General features: G+C 48.0%; 1 protein-coding gene across 1 annotated transcript; it reads right to left on the bottom strand.

Annotated features, from left to right (window-relative positions):
• Positions 1–18,151: 18,151 nt before the first annotated feature.
• LOC131331891 (uncharacterized) lies at positions 18,152–18,850 on the bottom strand. The gene is made up of 2 exons (XM_058365849.1): positions 18,580–18,850; positions 18,152–18,474 (listed from the first exon to the last, which is right to left on the bottom strand). Exons 1-2 carry the CDS (start codon positions 18,848–18,850, stop codon positions 18,152–18,154), a joined length of 594 nt encoding a protein of 197 aa, XP_058221832.1.
• Positions 18,851–21,826: the final 2,976 nt, after the last annotated feature.

Raw genomic sequence — 21,826 nt, 5'->3', positions numbered from 1 at the left:
AACTTTGTGGAGCGTGGGGAGTTTCCTACTGAGGCCACGAAGAAGGACCGGATTGCCTTACAGAGGCTGGCTTCTCAGTACATCATCTGTGGGGGGAAGCTGTATCGAAGGTCGCACTGCGGGATGCACAAGCTCTGTGTCAACGGCGTCGAGGCAACAAGGATAATGGAAGAGGTTCACGAAGGAGTCTGCGGGCCTCACATGAGCGGCGTCATGCTCGCTAGGAAAATCCTCAGGCAGGGTTACTACTGGTCTACAATGGAGACGCAGTGCATCGACTACGTCCGACGCTGTTACAAGTGTCAAATCCACTCAAACTTGCAGCATGTCCCTCCGTCTAAGCTGTATGGCATGACTTCGCCGTGGCCGTTCTCTGTTTGGGGCATCGATGTTATCGGGATGATCAGACCGTCTGCTTCAAACGGCCATAAGTTTATACTAGTAGCGATAGACTATTTCACCAAATGGGTCAAGGCCGAATCCTACAAGACGCTGACAACGGTTCAAGTTGCTCAGTTCATTCGAAAGAACATCATTTACCGGTACGGAGTTCCTCAGGCATTTGTATCCGATAACGGGAGCCATTTCAAGGGGAGGGTTCTGGAGCTCTTCGAGGAATTTGGTATCGAGATCCATCATTCAACGACCTATCGCCCGCAAACAAATGGGGCGGTCGAAGCTGCAAACAAAAATGTCGAGATGATCATCAAGAAGACTGCCGAGTCTGCAAGGGATTGGCACGAGCAGCTGCCTCTCGCCCTCTGGGGGTACCGGACATCTATTCGCACTTCAACGGGTGCAACTCCTTTCTCTTTAGTCTATGGGATGGAGGCGGTACTTCCCATCGAGCTCGAGGTACCATCGCTGAGAATCATGGTCGAAAGCGGTCTTGAGGAAACTGACTGGTTAAGCGGAAGGTTTATCGAGTTGATGTTGTTTGATGAGAGAAGACTCCGGGCCTTGTATCATGTTCAGGGGTATCAGCGTCGAATTGCCCGTGCATTCAACAAAAAGGTGAAGTCCAGGGGCTTGGTCGAAGGAGACATGGTCACAAAGGAGATCCGGGCTCCAGTGTTTGATCCTCGTGGGAAATTCAGGCCGAAGCGATCCGGGCCATTCATCATCAAGGCCATCCTATCCGGGGGTGCTGCTAAGCTCATCGACCTCGACGGCAATGAATTCAACGCCCTGGTCAACCTGGATCAGCTCAAGCGTTATTTTCCCTGAGAGATGCTCGTTGGGTCGAAAACCACAAGGGTGGGCGATTCCAAGCAAAAGTTAGAGCGGCCTGCTAGACCGAAAACCTGCAAAGGCGGCTCTAGGCAAAAATAAATGGGCAAAAAGTCGAAAGCTCGCTAGACCGAAAACCTGAAAAGACGGTGCTAGGCAAAAGTTAGAGCGTAAAAGGAGAGGTAAAATACACGAGTGAACCTTATCCTGAACTACGTTCTGACCTGATTCCCTGAAAAGGGATACGTAGGCAATCTCACCTTGAGATTCGGTCACATTCCATCAAAATTTCGATCCAGGTTCGACATTTTTGGGTCAATAGCGCAATTCGAGGGGGTCAAGCGCAAGTCAAAGGCAGCACCGAAGCGAGTCAAAAAGGGGGAAACCTGTTGTCTTTCAACTTTATTGCAAATTACTATTTCTAATATATAAGCTGAGCACAAAAGCCTTAAAAAAAAAAAAAACAGTTGAAGCATGAAAAAAACAGAACAAAATGCTTATGAAGCCTAACGGCTCGCAGTTTATTCTAAGCATAGCAGAGTGGCCCGGAGTCAGTCAATATTTTCTCTTTCATTCACATCTGCTCTCAGCCACTGTCTGTAGCGCCTCCTCAGCCCTGTTGAAAAATCTGGCATCTCAGCCTGAAGGGCTCTAAGGCCCCAGCGCCGTTGGTAACCGCCGAGTGTTTGAGCGTTGAAATTCGGGACACGGAAGTCCCCAATGCTGGTGCGGTGGTTCTCTTGAGAGGCGCCCAACTGTCGAAGAACACGGCCGGGAATGTAGAAAGTGAAACTCGATAGCCCAGCCATCACCATCCGGTCGAATCCGTCGGAAGAAATAGCCATATCCGGAAGGTCCAGCCAGGGGCACCTCCAAGCAATCTCATCAGGCTGCATTTGCTGCATGAACTCATACCAGCCTTCTATGTCCATGTCCGGATACCGCATCTCCCTTTGATGGATCCCCTTCGGAAAGAGATTCCAGCCCGCTACCGGAGGATGCAAGAGATTCAACTTGTCTGACAGCCACAACTGTATGAGAGGAAAAGACAAGTAAGAAGCCAGATAGAGCCTGAGCGAAAAGACAAGTAAGGAGCTAGGGAGCAGCCTAAGCCGAGTGTCGAGGTAAAAAGAGAACGTGTGAAAAGCCGGAAAAAGGTGAGCTGAGTGAGATTACCTGAAGCAAAAGCGGGCTGCCGCTGAAAACGGCGGACTGGCCCGTATACACCAAATCCAAACCCAAGAGAGTTTCGGCCAGGACCAGAGGGACCACGTTCCTTCGCGCCCCCATCTGTGCAGCAACGCTCACCAGTGAAGGGCTGACCCGCCCGTCGGCCGGCACAAGCAAGTAGGCGGCCAGCAAGCAGATCACCAAGGCAAAGCGGCGACGCGCCTGAGCATCATCACTAGCCAAATCGCCGTCCGGGCTGTACATTTCGATCAGCCGCATGATATTCAATTGGCCGCCCTCCAGGATGGTACTCGCCAAACCCCGAGAAATGTCGAGCGAGCTGGCCAGCAATTTGGGCATGCTCGCCTGGTAGGGCGGAACTACAAGCGTAGGGGACGAGAAGGTCCGAAGGTACGCCTGGAATTCTTCGACAGTCGGGCACATCTCGTCGTCGCCAAAGCGAAAGACATGGACATCTGGATCCCAGAATCTGAGAGCAGCCTGCAGGAGCGCTGGGCGGAGTGGCACATGTCGAAGAAAGCGGAACGAGGCGAGACCGTGGTATTGAAAGTTGAGCCAGTCAACGCTTAGAAATTGCGCCAACCAGGGCCTAAGTAAAGTCGGGAGGGGGTTGTCCATGGCAAATATTGAAGTATACTGGAGAAAAGGGGAAGCAAGGCACTCTGGGAAACTTTCGCAGGGCCTCTGCTTTATAGGCCTTTACCCTTTGAATTTCTTTCCACTTATGGGGGCATCCAAAGCCTCATGCTAGACTCCAAATCATGCTCCTGCAAAGGACACTGCCCCCTGAGACACCCAGAAACCGTGTGCAAACCGTGTGGGGGTGGAGACAAAGTGGCCCCCGAAAAAGGACAGTGGGTCAGTCAAGTGGATCTGGCACTCAAGAACCTGGCGTACGCCAGTTATTAACTGGCGTGTCCGTGTCCCCATATACTGGCGTACTGCGCTCAACTGATGGCGTACGCCAGTAGGTTTCCCCAGAAACCAGTTTGCAGCAGCTACTGCCTCCGTGTGGTCGTTTTCAATCCCGGGGCTGACTTTGGCCATTTGTTGGTTCCTACAAGTCACAAATGACATTTAAGACTATGGCCAAGCATCGGATTCCAAAAGCCACGCCTGATAAAGATTTTGGACCCTCGGTGGCCCGTGTCAAGCCAAAATCAAGGATACGGATGGGCAAAACTCGTTTCCGGGGCTCTTGCCAAGTTTTGTCATACCACACAGGTTGCGTAGGACTTATATGACTGTGTGGGGGTGTCGGTTTCGGTCCGGGACCATATCGAGTCATTTTTGGCGTCTTATGCCCGTTTTTATGGCATTTTTAGCATTTTTTTTTTGGTATTTCCCCATCACCAGGACATTTCTATCGGTATTCGATGGTTCGTACAAGTCACTTTGCATCTATGTCACCTTTCAAAAGGGTCAGTTTCCTTCCCCGGGGTAAATGATGGAGTTTGGCCTACCGGCGCCCAAAACTCCCGTATCCCCCGCGTGTCTGGGATACGTGTCGTATCCTAGGACGTTTCCGTCCATCTTTTCTTCGAGCTAAGTCAATTATGTGCGTATGAAAGTGTCTGTTGTCGACTCAAAGTATTCATCAATGCATGTTAGATATTAGCGGATGTTTTGTCCTTTTCCTTTACCAAATCTCACCAGAGTGATGGGAAAGCGATAAAACAGAAAATGCATCTATTATATACTACTGTGTCGAAGCTAACGGTGGAAATGTATCAAGTATCAAACGGCACAGCGGCCCGGGCAGAGCTAAATGTATCAGGGCACACTCGCCCGCAAAATCAAGAGGCACGCAGGCCCCATCCAAAATGTCGAGTATCAAAGTGTCTATCCAAAAATGGCAAGTACTGGCAAAATAGACTAAGGCTCGGTGATAGCCCTCAGTCATCAAAAAGGTCTTCCTCGTCGTCCTCGTCCTCGCTGTCCTCCACCTCCCTAGGGTCTATCCGGAACCTCGGATCGCTCGCTGAGTCAGAGCCGCTGCTGAGGGACGTCCCCTCTTCCTCTTCTTCCTCTGCCTCTTCTTCTTCTCTCCTTTTCTTCTGCGAGGGTCCCTCGGCAGGCTTCTTCTCTGCAGGCCTCTTCCTCAGCTCCCGGCGGAACTGGAGCTCCTCGCTGGTCGGAGTGATTTGCACTCCCTGTTCCACCCTTGCCGCTGGCTGGGAGGAGCTCGAAGCTGCCTTCTTTGCTGGGGGAGGCCGCATGCTCTTTCTCCTAGGAGCCGCCCTAGCGTGTCCCTGCATAGTCATTCAATTCAGTTAACATACATTGTGCATATTGTATATATTGAAATGCTGAGTGCAGGAAATGTCAAAAGCAATCCCGATCAAAAGTAAAAGGAACAGTTATACCTGAGGCTGCTCAGCGGGAGCCGGAGCTGGAAGTGGGTACTGCAACTGCAAGGAGGCGCCGCCCGCTATCTTATGGAACTCCTTCTCCATGGCTTTTATCAGCCGAGCTGCCTCCCGCACCCATTCCATCGGGGCCTGCAATTCAATTATCGGGCAAAGTCAGAATCAAATGCCAAGTATACATGCTGAAAGTGAAGTACAGAAACTGCAAAAGGGATAAGGAATGCCTTACCGGTCCTACTATCTCTGCCGGGTCTGTCCTGGCAGGCTCGAACTGAACAATGGCCTCCTCTCCTTGGGCGTCCCGCACTGCTAGGGTCCAAGAAAGCCGAGGCAGCCCGGTCGCCGTGGCGTAGTCGCTCCTCTCTCTCGGGCGGGCTGCCCTGCTCTCCCGGCTCAGCCTCTCCTCGCCAGCCTCAAGCGCCTCGCTCTGCACGGCGACATGCTCCAGCACACCGAGCGGCCTCGCCAAGTGCTGCCTCCGGTAGACAGCATAGTCACGCTCAGGCCTCAGAAAAGCAGCCAGCCCGGTCGGAACGGTGAAGCGCCTCAGCTCAGCCAGGGTGTACTTGTCCGTATGGGAGGCGTGGCGAGGCAGTGGCCCGGGCACCTGAAAGTCAAGGGCACCTAGTGACTGCCGTGTCACCCGGTCACCCAGGTACCACCGCCACCCGAAGGCCGACTCCAACAGCACCCGGCTCGCAGTCACCACCCTGCTCTCTGCCAGGTACTCTGGCTCAGGCTCAGCGCCGCTCCAAGGATTCCAATCCACCTGCAAGGCATTGGTACAGTTAATAAAGCATCAGCGACAGCATTAAAGCAATTCTAAGGGCAGAATACCCAATTCAACATGTTGCATACCTGAGTGCCCGACAGCTCGTCGAGGTAGGTCCGGAAAGCTAGGAGGCTCCCTCTCGACTTCTTCTTGCCACTGTACATCGGACCCCAGATCATGGCACGGGGAAGCATCCTCAGGTTCGGGCACTTGTTCTCCGGAGGGTACATTTTCAGCACCTCGTAGGCCCATAGCTGCAAATAATCAAACAATCAAAGTGTCAGAATACAGTTCATATGCAAATCAAAGTACAAAAGCAATAAGCAGAAAAGCGGTAAGTAAACGATGGGCTTGGGTTCTTACCTCCCACACCCTCCAGTAGCCGGCAGCCGCTTTCTTTCCACGCGAAAAGGCCCCCATGAAACCATAGCAGGTACCCAGTGCTGCTCCTCCCCAGTCGAACCTCGAGGCCGTGCTCAAGTCATGGAGGGCCGGTAAGTAGGACAAGTGCACCGTGGACCGCTTGTTCGGGTACAAAGTAGCCCCAAACAAGTACAGCAAATAGGCCCTGGCCATCTGCTCCGCCTCCAACTCTGACTCCGGCTCCCTCCCGTGCAAGTACCGCTTGAATTGGTCGTAGTGGACAGTCTCCGCCTCACCTGCCGGCGCCTGCCCTAGAAACCACGCCAGAGCCTCAGAGTCCCTGTACATCTCCGAGTCGAACGGAATAGGCTCCCCTCCTACCCTCAGGCCGGTAAGCGCTGCGAAGTCTGACGGAGTCACCGTCATCTCTCCAATCGGCAAGTGGAAGGTGTTCGAAGAATCCCACCACCTTTCGGCCAGCGCCGTCAACAGAGCGTGGTCGCTTCTCACGGGCGTCAGTGTAAGGATGAAAGGCCGGAATCCTGCCGCATCAACCAAAGCCCTGACTCGCTCGGGCAAACTCCTGTACAGCTCGAGCGAACTCGCCGGACCGCCGTGGCCACGGGTGTTGGCTGCTCCCCTCTGCACAACAAAGACAGACAACAGAAAGAATTTCATCAGTAATGGCAATCCAAGCCGTTAGTCGAATTCAGAATCTCAAAAGGTAACTACTACAGTCGAAATGAGCATCATAAAGGTCGAGCAAAGCTACCGGGCACTCATACTATACCATTCAGTTATGTCATCAGTCGAGTCAATTCAAGGTGTTTTTCGGGCAATTTCCGAGCTACAGGGCCTCTTTTCTCTCAGGGCACATCTCTCAGTCGATTTCGCAGGTTTTCAGCTTATCCGTATGGTCGAATCAAATTACAGGGCACGCCATCCCGGCGTTCAACGTGTCACGGCAATTTACCTAGTCGAGTTCAAAGGACAGCCCTATCAAATCAAAGCCACTTAATGTCGATTCAAGTCTGGCACTAACCATTTTTGTCGAAGTCACGAGCATCCTACCAGTCGATTCAATTATTTCAAGTGTTCTATCATTCAAGTCAAGTTTCAAAGTCGAGGCATACTATTCAAGATTCCATTTTCGCAGTCAGGTTACAGTCAAGGTTCTAATCTACATGCATTATGGGCTAAGCTACTACAGTTCAAATGGCATATCATAAAAACGGTAAGGCATGAAATACTAAAGCAAGTTCAAAGGAATACCTGCGCCCAGTCCACTGACAAGTGCCTCTGGGGGTCCCTCAGTATCAGCTCGGCGTCGTAACTCTCCCTCAAAGGCGCGAGGCTCTCGACCCCGGACGGTATAAACAGGTGTGGCTCGGCCGGAGCATATGTAGCCGCGTCAAACTGACGGCGGGGCGCCAGCCGGGCGGACTCTGCAAGCGTCACCGCTCGCTCGAAGGACCACACCTCCCCCTGAGCCTCCTCTGCTGCCCCAGCCTCGCTCTCAAAGGCCTCCTCCTGGGCCCTGGCCCTCTCAGCCTCCTCTCTCAGGCGCTCCTCCTCCTGCGCCCGCTCAACCTGCCGGGCCCGGTCCTCCCGCGCAGCCAACACAGCGGCCACCACCCCCGGGTTCTCCCGGAGCAGCCGGCCGAGTTCCTCCTCGGACACGAACTCAGCAAAGTCCCCCCGAGTGATGGGGACGTGAACCGAGGAGCCCACCGCAGGCCGGAACGCCACCTCCTCTACGGGTACCTCTCCGGGTGCACCCTCCTCAACCACAGGAGCCTTGCCCCTTGCCAGATCCCTCGTTGGAGTCCCCGGTCGACCACCATCTCCACCATCATCACCAACATCACCACTGCCGCCGCCACCGGCACTGCCGGCCCCCGCCGAGCCAAGGCCCGTGATCACCACCCCTTCTACACCACCCCTGGCGTCCAAACGACGAACTCGTGGGCCCACTGACCCTGTAGCACTTGGCGTACGCCCCTCTGATCCTGGCGCACGCCGCCCTTCGCCACTGCCAGCCTCCACTGCATGGCCACCGCTGCCGTCGCCGCCGCCTGTACTGCCAGCGCCGGCGCTCGGCGACACCCTCACTGTCGTTTGATCGTCGATTTGTGGCCTCGGGGCCTCGATTTCACCCCTTGGTCGGTTTTCCTCTCCACCAACACCACCATTGCCGCCACCTTCGCCGGGTTCTGCCATGGATGAGTGTGGGTAAGTGGGTTTGCAAGAAGGATGAAAGATTGAGTAAGAGATTGGGAAGTTTTGAGAGACTTGGGGAGATTTCAGAACTTCAAAACCAAAGAAGTGCGGTTTCTGCACTGGTTCAGGAGCTTATACGTCGTATGGGACGTTTGGGCCGGGTCTGGGCTCGGGTCTGGGCTCGGATCTCCTTCAACCATGGCGTACGCCAGTACGAGTGTACCGTACGCCACTAGTTTGTGGGCCTCAGGCCCAATTCAGGGCCCATGCCAGATTTTTGCTCTCCGAGTGAAAGCCCGACTTATTCTGAGAAGTTGTGGACCCAGCCCCAAGCAGAGACTCATCCAATTTCAGTTCAACGACGATCTATCCGTCCAATTTCAATTCAACGACGATCTGCTCGTCCAGATTCAAATTCAGCGACGATCCAATCGTCCGATTTCAAATCAACGATGATCCGCTCGTCCATTTTCAGTTCAACGACGATCTATCCGTCCAAATTCAATTCAACGACGATCCGCTCGTCCAATTTCAGTTCAACGACGATCTATCCGTCCAAATTCAATTCAACGACGATCCGCTCGTCCAATTTCAATTCAACGACGATCCGCTCGTCCAATTTCAATTCAAACGACGATCCGCTCGTCCAGATTCAATTCAGCGACGATCCAATCGTCCAATTTCAAATCAACGACGATCTATCCGTCCAATCTCAAAATCTACAGGTTCTTCAAATTCCATGCATTCTGGATAGCCTCGAAGAGGGTGTCTAGAAAACCTTTGACGTTACTTGTCTCCAGTCAATGGCGCTTCAAGTGCCGTCAAAGGGGGGCTTCTGTAGACACCCCATTCTGGACTGTCCAGATAACGTTATTTGTCGATCTTTTACTTCCCCAATGATGATTATAGTCGAAAACAGATCAAGAACAAAGGTGCGTTTGAACCTTTGAGCGTCCCAAACCCCTTTCAAACCCATTTCCAGCCTTTCAAACCAGAGCCAAACGGCCCCAGCAAAACCCAACTGGCTTGCGCCAGTATATGGGTGACGTACGCCAGTAAGCTGCCACGTGTCAGTCATCGACCATGGGCCCAGCTTTCACTGGCGCACGCCAGTTATAAGTAGCGCACGCCAGTCAAACCCGGTCAAATCAACTTTATTCAGCCACTTGGGCGGGACTTTTGTGCCACCCTGACGTCGACTACAGTGTGCCTGATGGTTGCTTTCCGCAGGAGGCGTCCCCTCTCTCTCCTACACTCCCCATCACCTAGTCCCATGCATTTAATGCATGGAAGGCCCATTTTGCACCTAAGACCAGCCAAACAAAGCCTGGCCTTAACTGGTCTCAGTCCATTCCCCCCTATAAATACCCCCCTTGCATTCATTTGCAAGGGGTTAGCAACATTAAGAAGTGCCATCTCTCCCTTTCTTCATTCTCCAAGACTTCTTATTCTTTCATCCATTAAAAGATAAGAGAAGGCCATACACTCCCATATCTCCTGCTGCAACCCAGTCACCATATAAGCCACCACCTTCAACCCTCAAGTTCAAAAACCACCACAAAACCACCATACTAAGAGGTATACCACCTTTGTGTTCTCTTCTATTTTCATCTCCTGAGGGGGATCAGAAAGGTCCAGGCTAGTAGACAATACTAGTCCTGGCCTTAAACTGATAAAATACAGCAGTCGTTTAAAACAAAACATGGCGCACGCCAGTAATTATATGCCGTGCGCCAGTTATGGTGTTACGTGCAATACTGGCGTGGGGATCATGGATCGTCTCTTTTACTAAGTTTCATTCCTGTCAGTCACCTTAGCATGCTAAATAACCAGTTTACTGCTTTCCATATTTAGAACTGTTTAGTGGTTATATCCTATCTTTTTTTTTTTCATTTCTGTCATAAAAGGCCTCTGGGATCCTTCTGGTCATATTCCAGAGCCCAGATGATGCAAAGCCAAACACTGGAATTGAGGGCTGAATGGCGTGCGGTAGTACCATACTGGCGTACGGCATTAAGTTTTTGGGTCCAGTGGCTGGCCCTTGCATCTGAGCGCAATCTAGGCCCATCTTTTGTCCCCACACTGTTTCGGGGTGTTCTGCTTTCTTTTATGGCCTAAAGCCACTCATTCTGTCTGTATTTGTGCATGTCCTGCTATACTAAACTGCGTGGTTTGCCCTGGGTGTGCGCTGGTCCTTTTCCAGAGCCCAGAGGGTTGCAAACAAAGACTGAGATATCCAACAAGTGGAGTACGCCAGTTTATATGTGGCGTGCGCAGGTTTTATCACCATGCAATGGCTCGACCAGTGCATGCTGGCAGAATCTGCTCACGTCACCTTGTGACAGCGTGCTGCAGTTTGCTCGGGATACTCAGTGCTTGTTCTCAATCTATATTTAAGCATCGCAATCAAACCATTCATATACATTTTGCTATAAATCACGACTTGTTACAGTATTTTAATCCCCATTAGCTGTTCCCCCGCCCTAACTGGCTAAAAAATGACTAAATGAGAGAAAAATGCAAACGCTTTATAAAAATGCCTGAGTAGAGACCGATCTCCGGATTGGGCGAGAGGGGTGCCATAAAACCCTTCCCCTCTCGTAACATGGCTCCCGAACCTCAGATATCGAAGGTGACGACGGACCAGTCTACAAGCCTTTTTCAAAATCAAACAAACGTGGCAAAACGTTTTCGAGTTCGGTTCCTTGGGTGCATTCACCGCTAAAACCCGAGTGGCGACTCTGAATCAAGGCATTTCGCCGCGTCTTTCCAAACAAAAAGGGCCGCACCCGATTTTACAAATGAAATTTCCGGGGGCGCGTGCCCACACTAAGAACTTTTTTAAGCTTCTAATGACCTTGGTTACAAAGAATAGGTTAGCAAAAATGGGTGACGGTCTTTTTCTAGCTTGGTTATCTACCCGAATGACCGCCGCCAACACATGAAATCAACCAAGTCAAGGGCCAAAATGGCCAAACCAATATCAACCAACTACTAACTAATAATGTGCAGTACTAAACTACGAACTGAAATGCAACAAAACAAAATAACGGATTGAATGGTCGGCATGTCAACCAACCTAGACCCCGACCCAGTAAAGGGATTTCTAAAGCCACCGACTCTCTATCACATCATCACACCACATCACCAAGATGTCAAATCACCCCATCAGTCAGCTAATTCCTCACTTTCGTATCCAGCGAAATCATCGCTCACATCTCCTTCATCAACTGGTTCGGGGACATACTTCACCCCATATTGCTGCTCCAGAAGTGATGTTTGCCAAGCCAACTCTCTCTTCTGTCTCTCCTATTCCCTCATAATCTTTCTCCTTTCAATCTTCTCCTTCCTTTGACAATTAATGATTGCGACCCCCTGACAGAATAGCTTCTTGATCCAAGATGATTGTTTTTCCTTTTTTGAAGGCATGGTGGTCAAGTAATCCTCGGTTTTTACCTGTTTGTCCTTTGCAGCGTGGGTTTGGAACAAACTCTTCTCATCAAATGTATCATCTATAGGCCCCAGAGAAAGCTCCTCCAATTTCTCATATGTTGTCCCCCTGACTCCTTTCTCTATACACAAACTTGTAATCATACAAGAAAAAGGCATACTTGAAGTAATCAAAGTGTTAGCCCTGAAATCACACAGCTGAGTAAAAATAAACATGGCCCAATCTACCACAAGATCACCTGCAGTGAAAGCATACAAAATTTCTCCACTTTTCATTATAGGTTTGTGCTCTGTGCCTTAGGGGTAAAGATTGAAATGTATCACTTTATTCAGAAATCTGTAACTAGCATTGAAATTTTCGGGCACATGGGGTACTGTAGCCAATGCGGGGTCACTATAGAGGGGACTATTCACAACTTGCAAATCAATCAACTCATCCTTCCTAGGGTAATTCACAGACTCAGGAGGGGGGTGTTGAAATCTCAAATATGCAGCAATATCATTAGGAGTAATCTCAATGTCAATACCCCCCACCCTCGAAGTAATTTTCATCTACTTTTGGAGTCGGAACAACTCGGTGTAGATGACGTGATACCATAACCGGGGTGGCGTAAGCAGCATTGTGTCGAAGCCTGAGTTATGTAAGTGATTAGCACTTTTAACCTGGACGGTGTAAGTATCACGACATTCTCTCTGTTGTTCCAGGTTTTTTTGTTTGAAACTTCGACCGGGTGTTTAGACAAGGACTTAGAGAATATTGATTTCTCAAAGTCTCGCTAAGTCTCGCTGATTCAAGGACTTTGAAAATTGATAACGTGCAACATCGAGATGCACGACTCGTTATCGGGCCAAGACAACGTCCTAATAAGTATAAGATAGACTCGACATAAAACAACCTAAAAGCCACCCTAGCATGCTCCTACGCAAAACGGTATGAATGTATGTATAGACATGCGATAAGGAAAGCAGTAACACATAGACAGTATATGGGGGTTAGATGTAAACAATCCTACCCTGCGGGTTCCTGTCTTAGGTTGGAAGGTTCTATTGCTTTGTACACATGTCGAGGCCAATTTTGGTTTAAAGGGGTTCCTCTGACTAGAGCCGCGATATACCTCCCGCTGCAATGTGTGTAGCAAAGCAACGGTTGAACGGTAGTACGACTCCTCATCGTCCAAGGTTGTTGGGTGTTCGAGGACCCCGGACTCCAGTAAACTGTGCCGGTTACCCAAAACACCTCAACGGGGCTGACCAACATTGATGCAAATGAAGAATGCCAAAAACGATCGAGTGAGAGAAAAATGCAACGTTTTGAAAAATGCCTTTTAAAGCTTGGCTCACTTTTATTAATCAACATTTGGAGAAAACTACACAAGTGAACAATAGTAAAAGCCCCGGTTCGGATTGGTCGGATGTTGAGATCCTGTTACGTTACCATTCCGTTCTTCAGCAGCGTGGAGCGCACTGTTTCGACAGACTTTTAAAAAATTATTCATTTATGTATTAATTGCCAAATATTGATCAATGCAATGAGTCCTCAGCAAAGTCGCCACTGTGGGCACACGCCCCAAAATTTTTGATTTTGCTGTTTAAAATTGAGTGCGCCCTTTTTGGAAAGCGCGACGAAACACTTACAATTTAGAGTCGCCGCTCGGATTTTAGCGGTGAAATACCCAAGGAACCAAACTTGAAACGCTTGCTACGTTGTTTGATTTGAAAAAAAGGCTTTGTAGACTGGACCGTTGATAAGCACCCGTTAATGCAATGCAGGGTGCGCTAGTATCTAGTTTTAGTTAATTTCATCGCTTAATTAGTTGCTTCTTAATTGCATTTACTCATAAGGTATGTTTTTAGTGCTTTCAGGTAAATCGTGTGAATAAGGCATATTTTGACATCATCCATGGCCCGAGTGCGTCCAAGTACCCGAGGAACCAATGAAGACCCTGTCGGCCCCTGAAAATCTGTCTAAATATGGAAAAATCACTTTTTGAAAAGAATATCGATTTTCGAGATAAAAAATGGCGGTAATTGATTCTTGAATTTTTCTAAGAGCAACTTCAAAATTGCAAGGTTTTATTCAAAGATTAAGGTCATGTTTTGAGCCATTTATTCAATAGAAAAGTGTGCTGTTTTCTGTTTTACACTAAAAGCTGGGGGTCAACATTTTGATTGGATTGAAATCTCAAAATTCTGGTAATGCCATTGTTTCCAAATGGGGGGTACTTCCTTATTTTCATTAAATAAATTAAAGTAAAGAAACCTTTTCTTTACTTAAGTTTAGAGAATGAAAATAAAATGTTGTGAAAGCTGTTTGGTGCTGTGGAAGCTGTTGAGAGCTATGAAGCTGAAGTGATGGGGATAATGGCCTCGGCATCGATGGGAGAAAATAAGTTACATCGATGCCGAGGGGCTTATCCAGGAAGGCACTAATGTGCTCGGCATCGATGGAAAGAAATACATTACATCGATGCCGAAGCCTTTAGCGTAGCAATCTAAGCCCTTCTCCATCGATGCCGAGGGCCTTAGGGGCGAATCTTCAGAGCATCTTGCGGTATATTCTGCGCGTGGATCCCCAGAGTATAAAAGCTTGTGTCATCATTTTGTACAAACAAATAGAATAGATTGAGTAGTACAACTTTTAGATCTAGAAAAGATTTTGGATCTCTTTGCATTGTTCTTGAGTGTTCTTCATTTTCAGTTTTGAATATTTTAATTTCTGCCTTTAGTTGTTAGTTTTTGATATTGTCGCTTTAATTAAAGTTGTTGCTTTACTCCTGATCTATCTTAATCTCTAGTTTATTTCAAGTCTTGTTATTTCATTATGTTAAGTAGATTTTTACTTGCTCCTATCTCAATAGATATGGGTGAGTAGTTTTCCAAGGTTAGATCATGGGGTGATTAGCACCTCATGGCTCAAGTAGAATTGCGTTTTTCACCATAAAGTTTATATCTTTGGATTCGATCATTGATGTGGGGTTCGGATTTATTTGTCAAATCGCTAAGGTGTTAATCTCCTTGATCATGTGTAGGTAGGAGCATCGCCTACCTACCACACATGATACTTGGAGCTCTGACGCATGAGCATTTGCTAAATAGATTTTAGAGCTAGCTTGGTGATCGAGCCATTCTATTTTTCGATTCAGGAACTTTAATTGTGTATCCTGAATTGCGTATTTGGGTAAGAAATGCAATTTTAACTTGAGTCGCGAGTGTTAGTAATTCCTAGACCTAACCTGTCTTTTACCTTAGTTTATTAGCTTTTCTATTTAGCCCCTTTTAATTTCCACTACGCACGTAAAACCAAGTTGGCTGTCTAAAAGCCGAAAGCCCTTACTTGCATCTACAAATCCAGCAAAGCCGTATTAATTAGTCCCTTGGGTACGATCCCGGATTTTCGGATTATCATGCTTCGACTGACGTATTAGGCCCTACGCTTGGGGTGTTATCTCTTATATCGGAGCGAACGAAGCAACCGTCATCACCTTTGATATCTGAGATTCGGGAGCCAAGTTAGGAGAAGGGAAGGGTTTTATGGCACCCCTCTCACCCAATCCGGAGATCAGTCTCTACCCGGGCATTTTGTAGAACATTTGCATTTTTTTCTCTTTGATCACTTTTTTTAGCCAGTTAGGGCGGGGGAACAGTTAATGGGGATTAAAACTGTAACAAGTTGCATTTATGTGATAAAATGACATGGACGATTTATTGAAGCAATGAGTACAGATTGAGAACAAGCACTTGTGAACATGTTTAGACAAACTGAAAAACAACCGGTCGAGGATAAGGCACGCAAGAAGAAGCCTGCATGCACTAGCTATGCCACTGCGTGCAGGAATGACCTGCGTACGTCACACCCGAACTGGCATGCGTCAGTAGATCTAAACTCACAGCTTCTATTCTCAATCCTCTGGGCTCTGGAAAGGACCAGCGCACACCAAGGACAAACCACGCAGTTTACACCACAGTTTATATATGGCTACAGAAATATAAATAGATCTAGAGAAATGAAATGAAAAGACCACCCCCATAAACAATGTGGGGAAATAAATAAAGGCCACGGCTTAACTACAATGCAAGGGCCAGCCACTGGATCTTGATTTAACTACCGTACGCCAATCTCAAGGGACCGTACGCCAGTTACATCATTACCCAATGCTTGGCTTTTTGCATAATCTGGATTCTAGAACATGACCAGAAGGATCCCAGAGGCCTTCCAGAGCAGAATAAACAAATAACAACTAACGGTCCTAAAATACAGAAAGCTATAAACTGGTTTTAGCATGCAGTAAGGTGATAAAATAAAAAGGAAAGTAGAAAATAGCTTATCAGTGATCCCCACGCCAGTATTGCACGTTCAGTCATAACTGGCGTATGGCTCTATTTTACTGGTGCACGCCAGTGATAGCCACACACGATCTTCAAAACTATGCCAGCTTTAGGGCTAGACCGGTATTGATTACCAGCCCTGACCCTGCCAGCCCCCTTCAGAGGTTAGAACAGGTTATAGAATAAAAGGTGGTATACCTTTTTGGATGGTGCTTGATGGTGGATTTGGGCTTTGAACTTGAGATTTGGTGGATGGATGAAGGGTGTGAGGGTGCTGTGGTGTGTATGAAGGTGTTCCTTGCTTACCCTTTAGAATGGAGGAAAAGATAAGAAAGCAAAGGACAAAAGGCAGAGAAAGAGAACTCGGAGACTCTTAGTGGTGGTAACCCCTTGCATTCATATGCAAGGGGGGTATTTATAGCCAAAAGTGACTGAAGAAGGGCTGTGATCAGTTGGGGTTAAGGGTTGGTTAGGTTAGTGAAGGAGCCTCCCATGCATTAAATGCATGGGACTTGGCTTGAAAGGGGGTGTGAGAGAGAAGGGGACATCCCCTGCCCAATTGCAATCATCAGACTACTGTTCATTGTACTGTGGTGGTCGCAAAAGTCTTGTGCACATGGTTGAACAGTGATGTTTGACGAGCTTTGACTGGCGTACGCCAAACATATACCTGCGTGCGTCGGTGTTAACTAAGTCAACGGTCGATGACTGACACGTGGCAGTTTACCAATGCACACCATCACTGCACTGGCGTAAGCAAGTAAGGTTTTGTTAAAGCCATTTAGTTCTGGTTTGAAGGGTTGGAAAGGGGTTCGACAATGGTTTAAATGAGGTTTAGAACGCTCAAGGCTTAAACACACCAACAATCTCGAGATGTTCTTAACCTTAATCATCATTGGCGAATCAGAGACAGTTAGTAAATTAATCTGGATGGTTCAGAATAGGGTGTCTACATACCCCACTCAATATGGGACTCCTCTACGGCAAGCAGAGCCGTTTCCGTAGTAACCGCAAAGGCATTTTCTTCGTCCTTCAATCCGGGCGTGAGCTCAGCAAAGAAATCTGCCAAAGCCTGGCCCTTGATGGCATTCTGAGGCTCAAATTGGATGTCATAATTTGCAAGGTCCTGGGAGAATTTCAAGATCCTACTCGATGAGTCAGTCTTTCGAAGGACAGCCCTGAGAGGGAACTCAGTGAGGACCACAATCGTATGGCATTGAAAGTAAGGCAAAAGGTTCGTTTTAGCGGAGACGAGAGCCAATGCCAACTTTTCCATAGGCAGATACCTTGTCTGAGAGTCCGTCATCATCTTGCTTGAGTAAAAAATCGATAAGTGCTCCATCCTTTCTTTCCGAACGAGCACAGCACTCGTAGCATGATCCGAGACAACAAGATAAAGGTACAGGTCTTCGTCAGGCAAAGGTGTAATGAGGAGTGGAGCATGGGAAAGGTATTCCTTTAATGACTGCAAAACCAGTTCACACTCCTCGGTCCACACAAACCGACATTGACTTGTCTTGATTGCTTGGAAGAAAGGGCGGCAGAGATCTCCCTAGCGTCGGATAAAACGGTTCAACGCGGCCACCATCCCCGTGAGCCATTGCACTTCCTTAATTGTTGTTGGAGCTCGGAGGTTTTGTACGGTGGAGAGTTGCGTCGGGTCGGCTTCTATCCCTTGGCAGCTCACCATATAACCAAGGAATTTCCCCGAGCCAACTCCGAATGCACATTTCTCTGCATTCAAACGAAGCTTGTGCATCTTCAGAATGTCAAAAATCTAGCCCAAATCCTAAAGATGGTCGTTGCCGAGCTTGCTATTACAAACCATATCATCAATGTATGCTTCCAGCGTCTTCTCGAGCTTCCCAGTGAACATTTTGGTTATTGTTCACTGAAAGGTAGCTCCGGCATTCTTCAATCCGAATGGCACGACGTTGAAATAATATGTACCCCGCGGAGAGATGAACGCCGTCTTCTCTTAATCATCCTTTGCTAAGGCAATCTGGTGATAGCCTTGGTATGCATCCATAAAGCTCAGTCGCTCGTATCCTGCGGTGGCATCCACCATCTGCTCAATCCGAGGAAGGGGGAAGCGATCCATGGGGCAGGTGTTGTTGAGATTTGTATAGTCCATGCAAACCCTTAGTTTTCCATTCTTCTTTGGCATGACAACAGGGTTTGCTAGCCAGGTAGGATACAAAACTTCCCGGATAGCCCCAACCTTCAACAACTAATCAACTTCGGACATCACTACCTCCACATGCAAAGCTGCCGAATGACGAACTTTCTGCACCACAGGTTGTCTGCTCAGGTCAACGTTAAGGGAATGGGAGGCAAATAAGGGATCCACTCCTGGCATTTCCTCAAGAGTCCAAGCAAATACTTTGATGTCCGCTTTGAGGAAATTGAACATCTCCATACGCTCGGTCTCATCCAAAGAACTACCGACGAGAAAGTACCGTCCTTCATCCTCGGTTATTGGCATCCTTATGAGCTCCTCAGTTGATCGTTGCTCGGCGGGCAACCCAACATTTTCAAGAACTGGAATATCAGCTGTTTTAATACATTGTACCTCTACGAAGCTCGGTCTATTCGTAACGGTGCTGATGTAGCATTTCTTGGACTAGACCTGATCACCATGTAGGCTTTCCTACAGACCGTTCCACCCGACAAACTTCATGACTTGGTGGAGGGTAGAGGCGACACCCTTCATACCGTGTAGCCAGGCTCGACCAAGGATGATGTTGTAGGGCCTAGGAGAATTAACCTCCACGAATTTGACATCTATCGCTCGGGAACCGGCTCGCACAGGTTGGGTAATCAAGTCGAGCGGCCATACTGGGGCACCTGTAAAACTAATGAGGGGAGTGGTTGCTGTCTGAAGGTGATCTGGTGAGAGCCCTAAATTCTTATAGGTTGAGTAGAACATTATCTCTGCCGAGCTTCCTTGATCGACCAACACTCGTTGAATAGTTTATTTGTCAATGACGATGGTAACGACAAAAGCATCGATATGTGGCACCTGTATCCCGTTAAAGTCTTCAGATGTAAAGGTTATCAGGTCTTCGAGGTTTGGATCTACCCATTTTTGCTTCGTTGAGGTGCCCACGTTGCAAACCAATAATGCAGCCACGGCTCTATCAATTTCAGTTCGAAGCTCGGCCACGGCTCTATAAATTTCAGTTCGAAGCTCGGCAGCTCGTCCTTCAGAAAGTAGGCCCTAAATGACCCCGACAAGGTTTCAGACTATAGGATGAGCAGGGGAAAGTGGGATCTTCCGAGTGTCAATCCAGGGGTTAAGATGCCCGGCTGCAACCAGCTCCTTCAAATATCGCTTAAACGGTGGACATTGGGTGGTGTAATGATCACACTTTTTGTGGTAACTGCACATCCCGGGACCATTTCCCACCGTGCCTAAGAAACCTTTTGGCCATACAAAGAACGGTAACTGGTTGATGATGCTCAAGAGTTTCTAGATGGGTTTGGTGAACATCGTCCATTCAGCCACGTACTCGTCTGGCCTCGGTTCTCGTTTTGTTTGTTGCCAAGGTTGCTTCTGTTGTGAATGCTGTGGAGGCCAATTTTTGTTGTTCGGCTTACCAGATCCTTGGCTTGTACTTCCTTGACCTCGTTGTACCTGGCGCACATTAACCACTTGCTTTTTGGGCGTGGACGTTATCTTGGGTGGATTCACTGCCTTCGGTGCGTTGCGCTCGGCTACTGCTTCCTCGTGAATGCAATCCTTCTCGATAATGACCATAAGCTCTCCCATTGTCTTCGGTGGGTTTCGGGAAAGATCATGGAACATTGCCAAGGTAGGATCGAGTCCATTCATAAATGACTCGGCAACTACGCTCTGGTCACAGTCGGGGATGAGGTTGTACACTTCCCAGTAACACTCGGTGTACAACCGTAGAGTTTCTCCTGGGGTTCTTCTCATGTTTACAAGCATAGATAGCGTCTTCGGTTGGATATTACTCATCACAAAATGCTTGGTGACTCCAACTCTAGTTCGTTGAAGCATTTGATAGATTTGGGCTTGAGCTGGTTGTACCATAACATTATCAGCTCACTTAGTGTAAAAGGGAAAACCTTACACATTAGAGCATCAGAAAAGTTATGGAGACTCATCGTCTGACGGAATCGACAAATGAACGCGACTGCATCCTCCTTTGTCTCGTTACATTTAAGCTTTGGCATAACAAACCGATCTGGCGGCCACTCTTGTTGAATGGTGTCAATGAAAGGGGAAGCCTTTGCCTGCTTGAGCTTCGAATTGTCAACAGGCATGGGATTAGGTTGAGCAGCAAGAAGCTTGGAAATCTCCACACGTGGTTCGGGAATCCTCCTTTGTTCTTGGTGTTAATGCCATGGTTGTTCATTTCGTTCCAGACGCCTCTGACTGCCTCCTTATAACGCCCCCAATTTTGGGTACGTTAATGAGGTATTTATTACATAATAAAGAGAGTCTGGCTCATTATTACATCATAAATACATCAAAGGGTACATTTATTCAACAAGGGAGGAACTAGGTCTCCTATCTACTGCTCCGCTTGCTCCTCCATTCTGGCAAGCTCCTCGGCGCCGAAGGCCTCCAAGGTATACATCTTACCCTATTCATCTATGAAGTCTGACACATTATACCGGCGTCGCCACCCATATAATATGTCAGGGTCACCAAAAGGTAACACCGCGAGCTACAACGCTCAATAGGAAATCTTACCCACCAACTTTAAACTTACAATCAATAGGTTATAATAAAACATCGATTTCCACACGATGCGTGTATACACAGCTACAAAAGACAATATCAATAACACATCCGCAATCGCTATATAACTATCGTTGGTGTCCAAGATTCTCCGAGTTTCTCCTACGCAACTCATCGTAGACCGTGTCTCCATTTTCATATACAAATCAACATTTTCCAAAATCATTTGTTTAACACACCCAACCTTAGTTCCGCCGCGCCGGGTTCCCGAGTATCCTCACAATGGTTCCACCGCGCCGGGTTCCCATTGGCACACAATTGCATTGGCTTCGTACCGCGGATAACCAAGCCACACACCCAACCTCGGTTCCGCCGCGCCGGTCTCCCGACTATCCTCACAATGGTTCTGCCGCGCCGGGTTCCCATTGGCACACACACACACAACTCACATTATGCACCAAAACCGGTCATAATGTAGTTTCAAAAATATTTCCTTCCTCGGAATACATTTCCTTTCATTAACCACACCCTAGGTGCCATGTTTCTACTTTCTCGGTTCTCGTGTCTCGATTCCATGCAAAGACTCTGCAGTAGGACAAAAGTAAGCATGAATCATTCATTTTACTCTAACAAGATCATCCAACTCCATAATATACCACAAGTAATACAATCAATTCATGTATACCATTTCAAACTCCTCGAAATATCAAAATACGAATACTTCGATGCAAATAGTAAAGTTTTAACTTTTGAAAAACCGTTCTTTCTTGGAGATCAAAACAACATACGTTATACTTGAGATGGAAAGTAAATAAAGATAACCTACTTCCTACTTGGGATGGAAGATAAGGAGATCCTACCTTACTTCTTGGCGGTAGTAACGGCTTACGGAAGGTACGTCGGGGATTGGGCGGAGTAACTTCCTACGGTAGGCTTCCGGTAGCTTCGAAAGAGAAGGTTTCTCTCGAAATTTCTTCTTGACTAACACTACTCTACTTTATGGATCGAAGGGTGGTCGAGTGGCGGTTTAGTGGCGGCTTTGGATGAGTTTCTTGAAGAACTCAAGTACACTCAAGAACAAAGTAAGAACAAACTAGAACATTAGGATTTTCTAGAGAGAGAAGTTGCTAGGTGAAGGTGTGAGTTGAATGAGAAACATGGGGTGCTATTTATAGCCAAAATCTTGGGCTCTCC

Source organism: Rhododendron vialii, chromosome 1a (assembly GCF_030253575.1).
Source record: "Rhododendron vialii isolate Sample 1 chromosome 1a, ASM3025357v1".
Lineage (NCBI taxonomy): Eukaryota > Viridiplantae > Streptophyta > Magnoliopsida > Ericales > Ericaceae > Rhododendron > Rhododendron vialii.
Note: the sequence above shows the minus strand (reverse complement) of the source record. Positions and strands in the feature narration are given on the sequence as shown.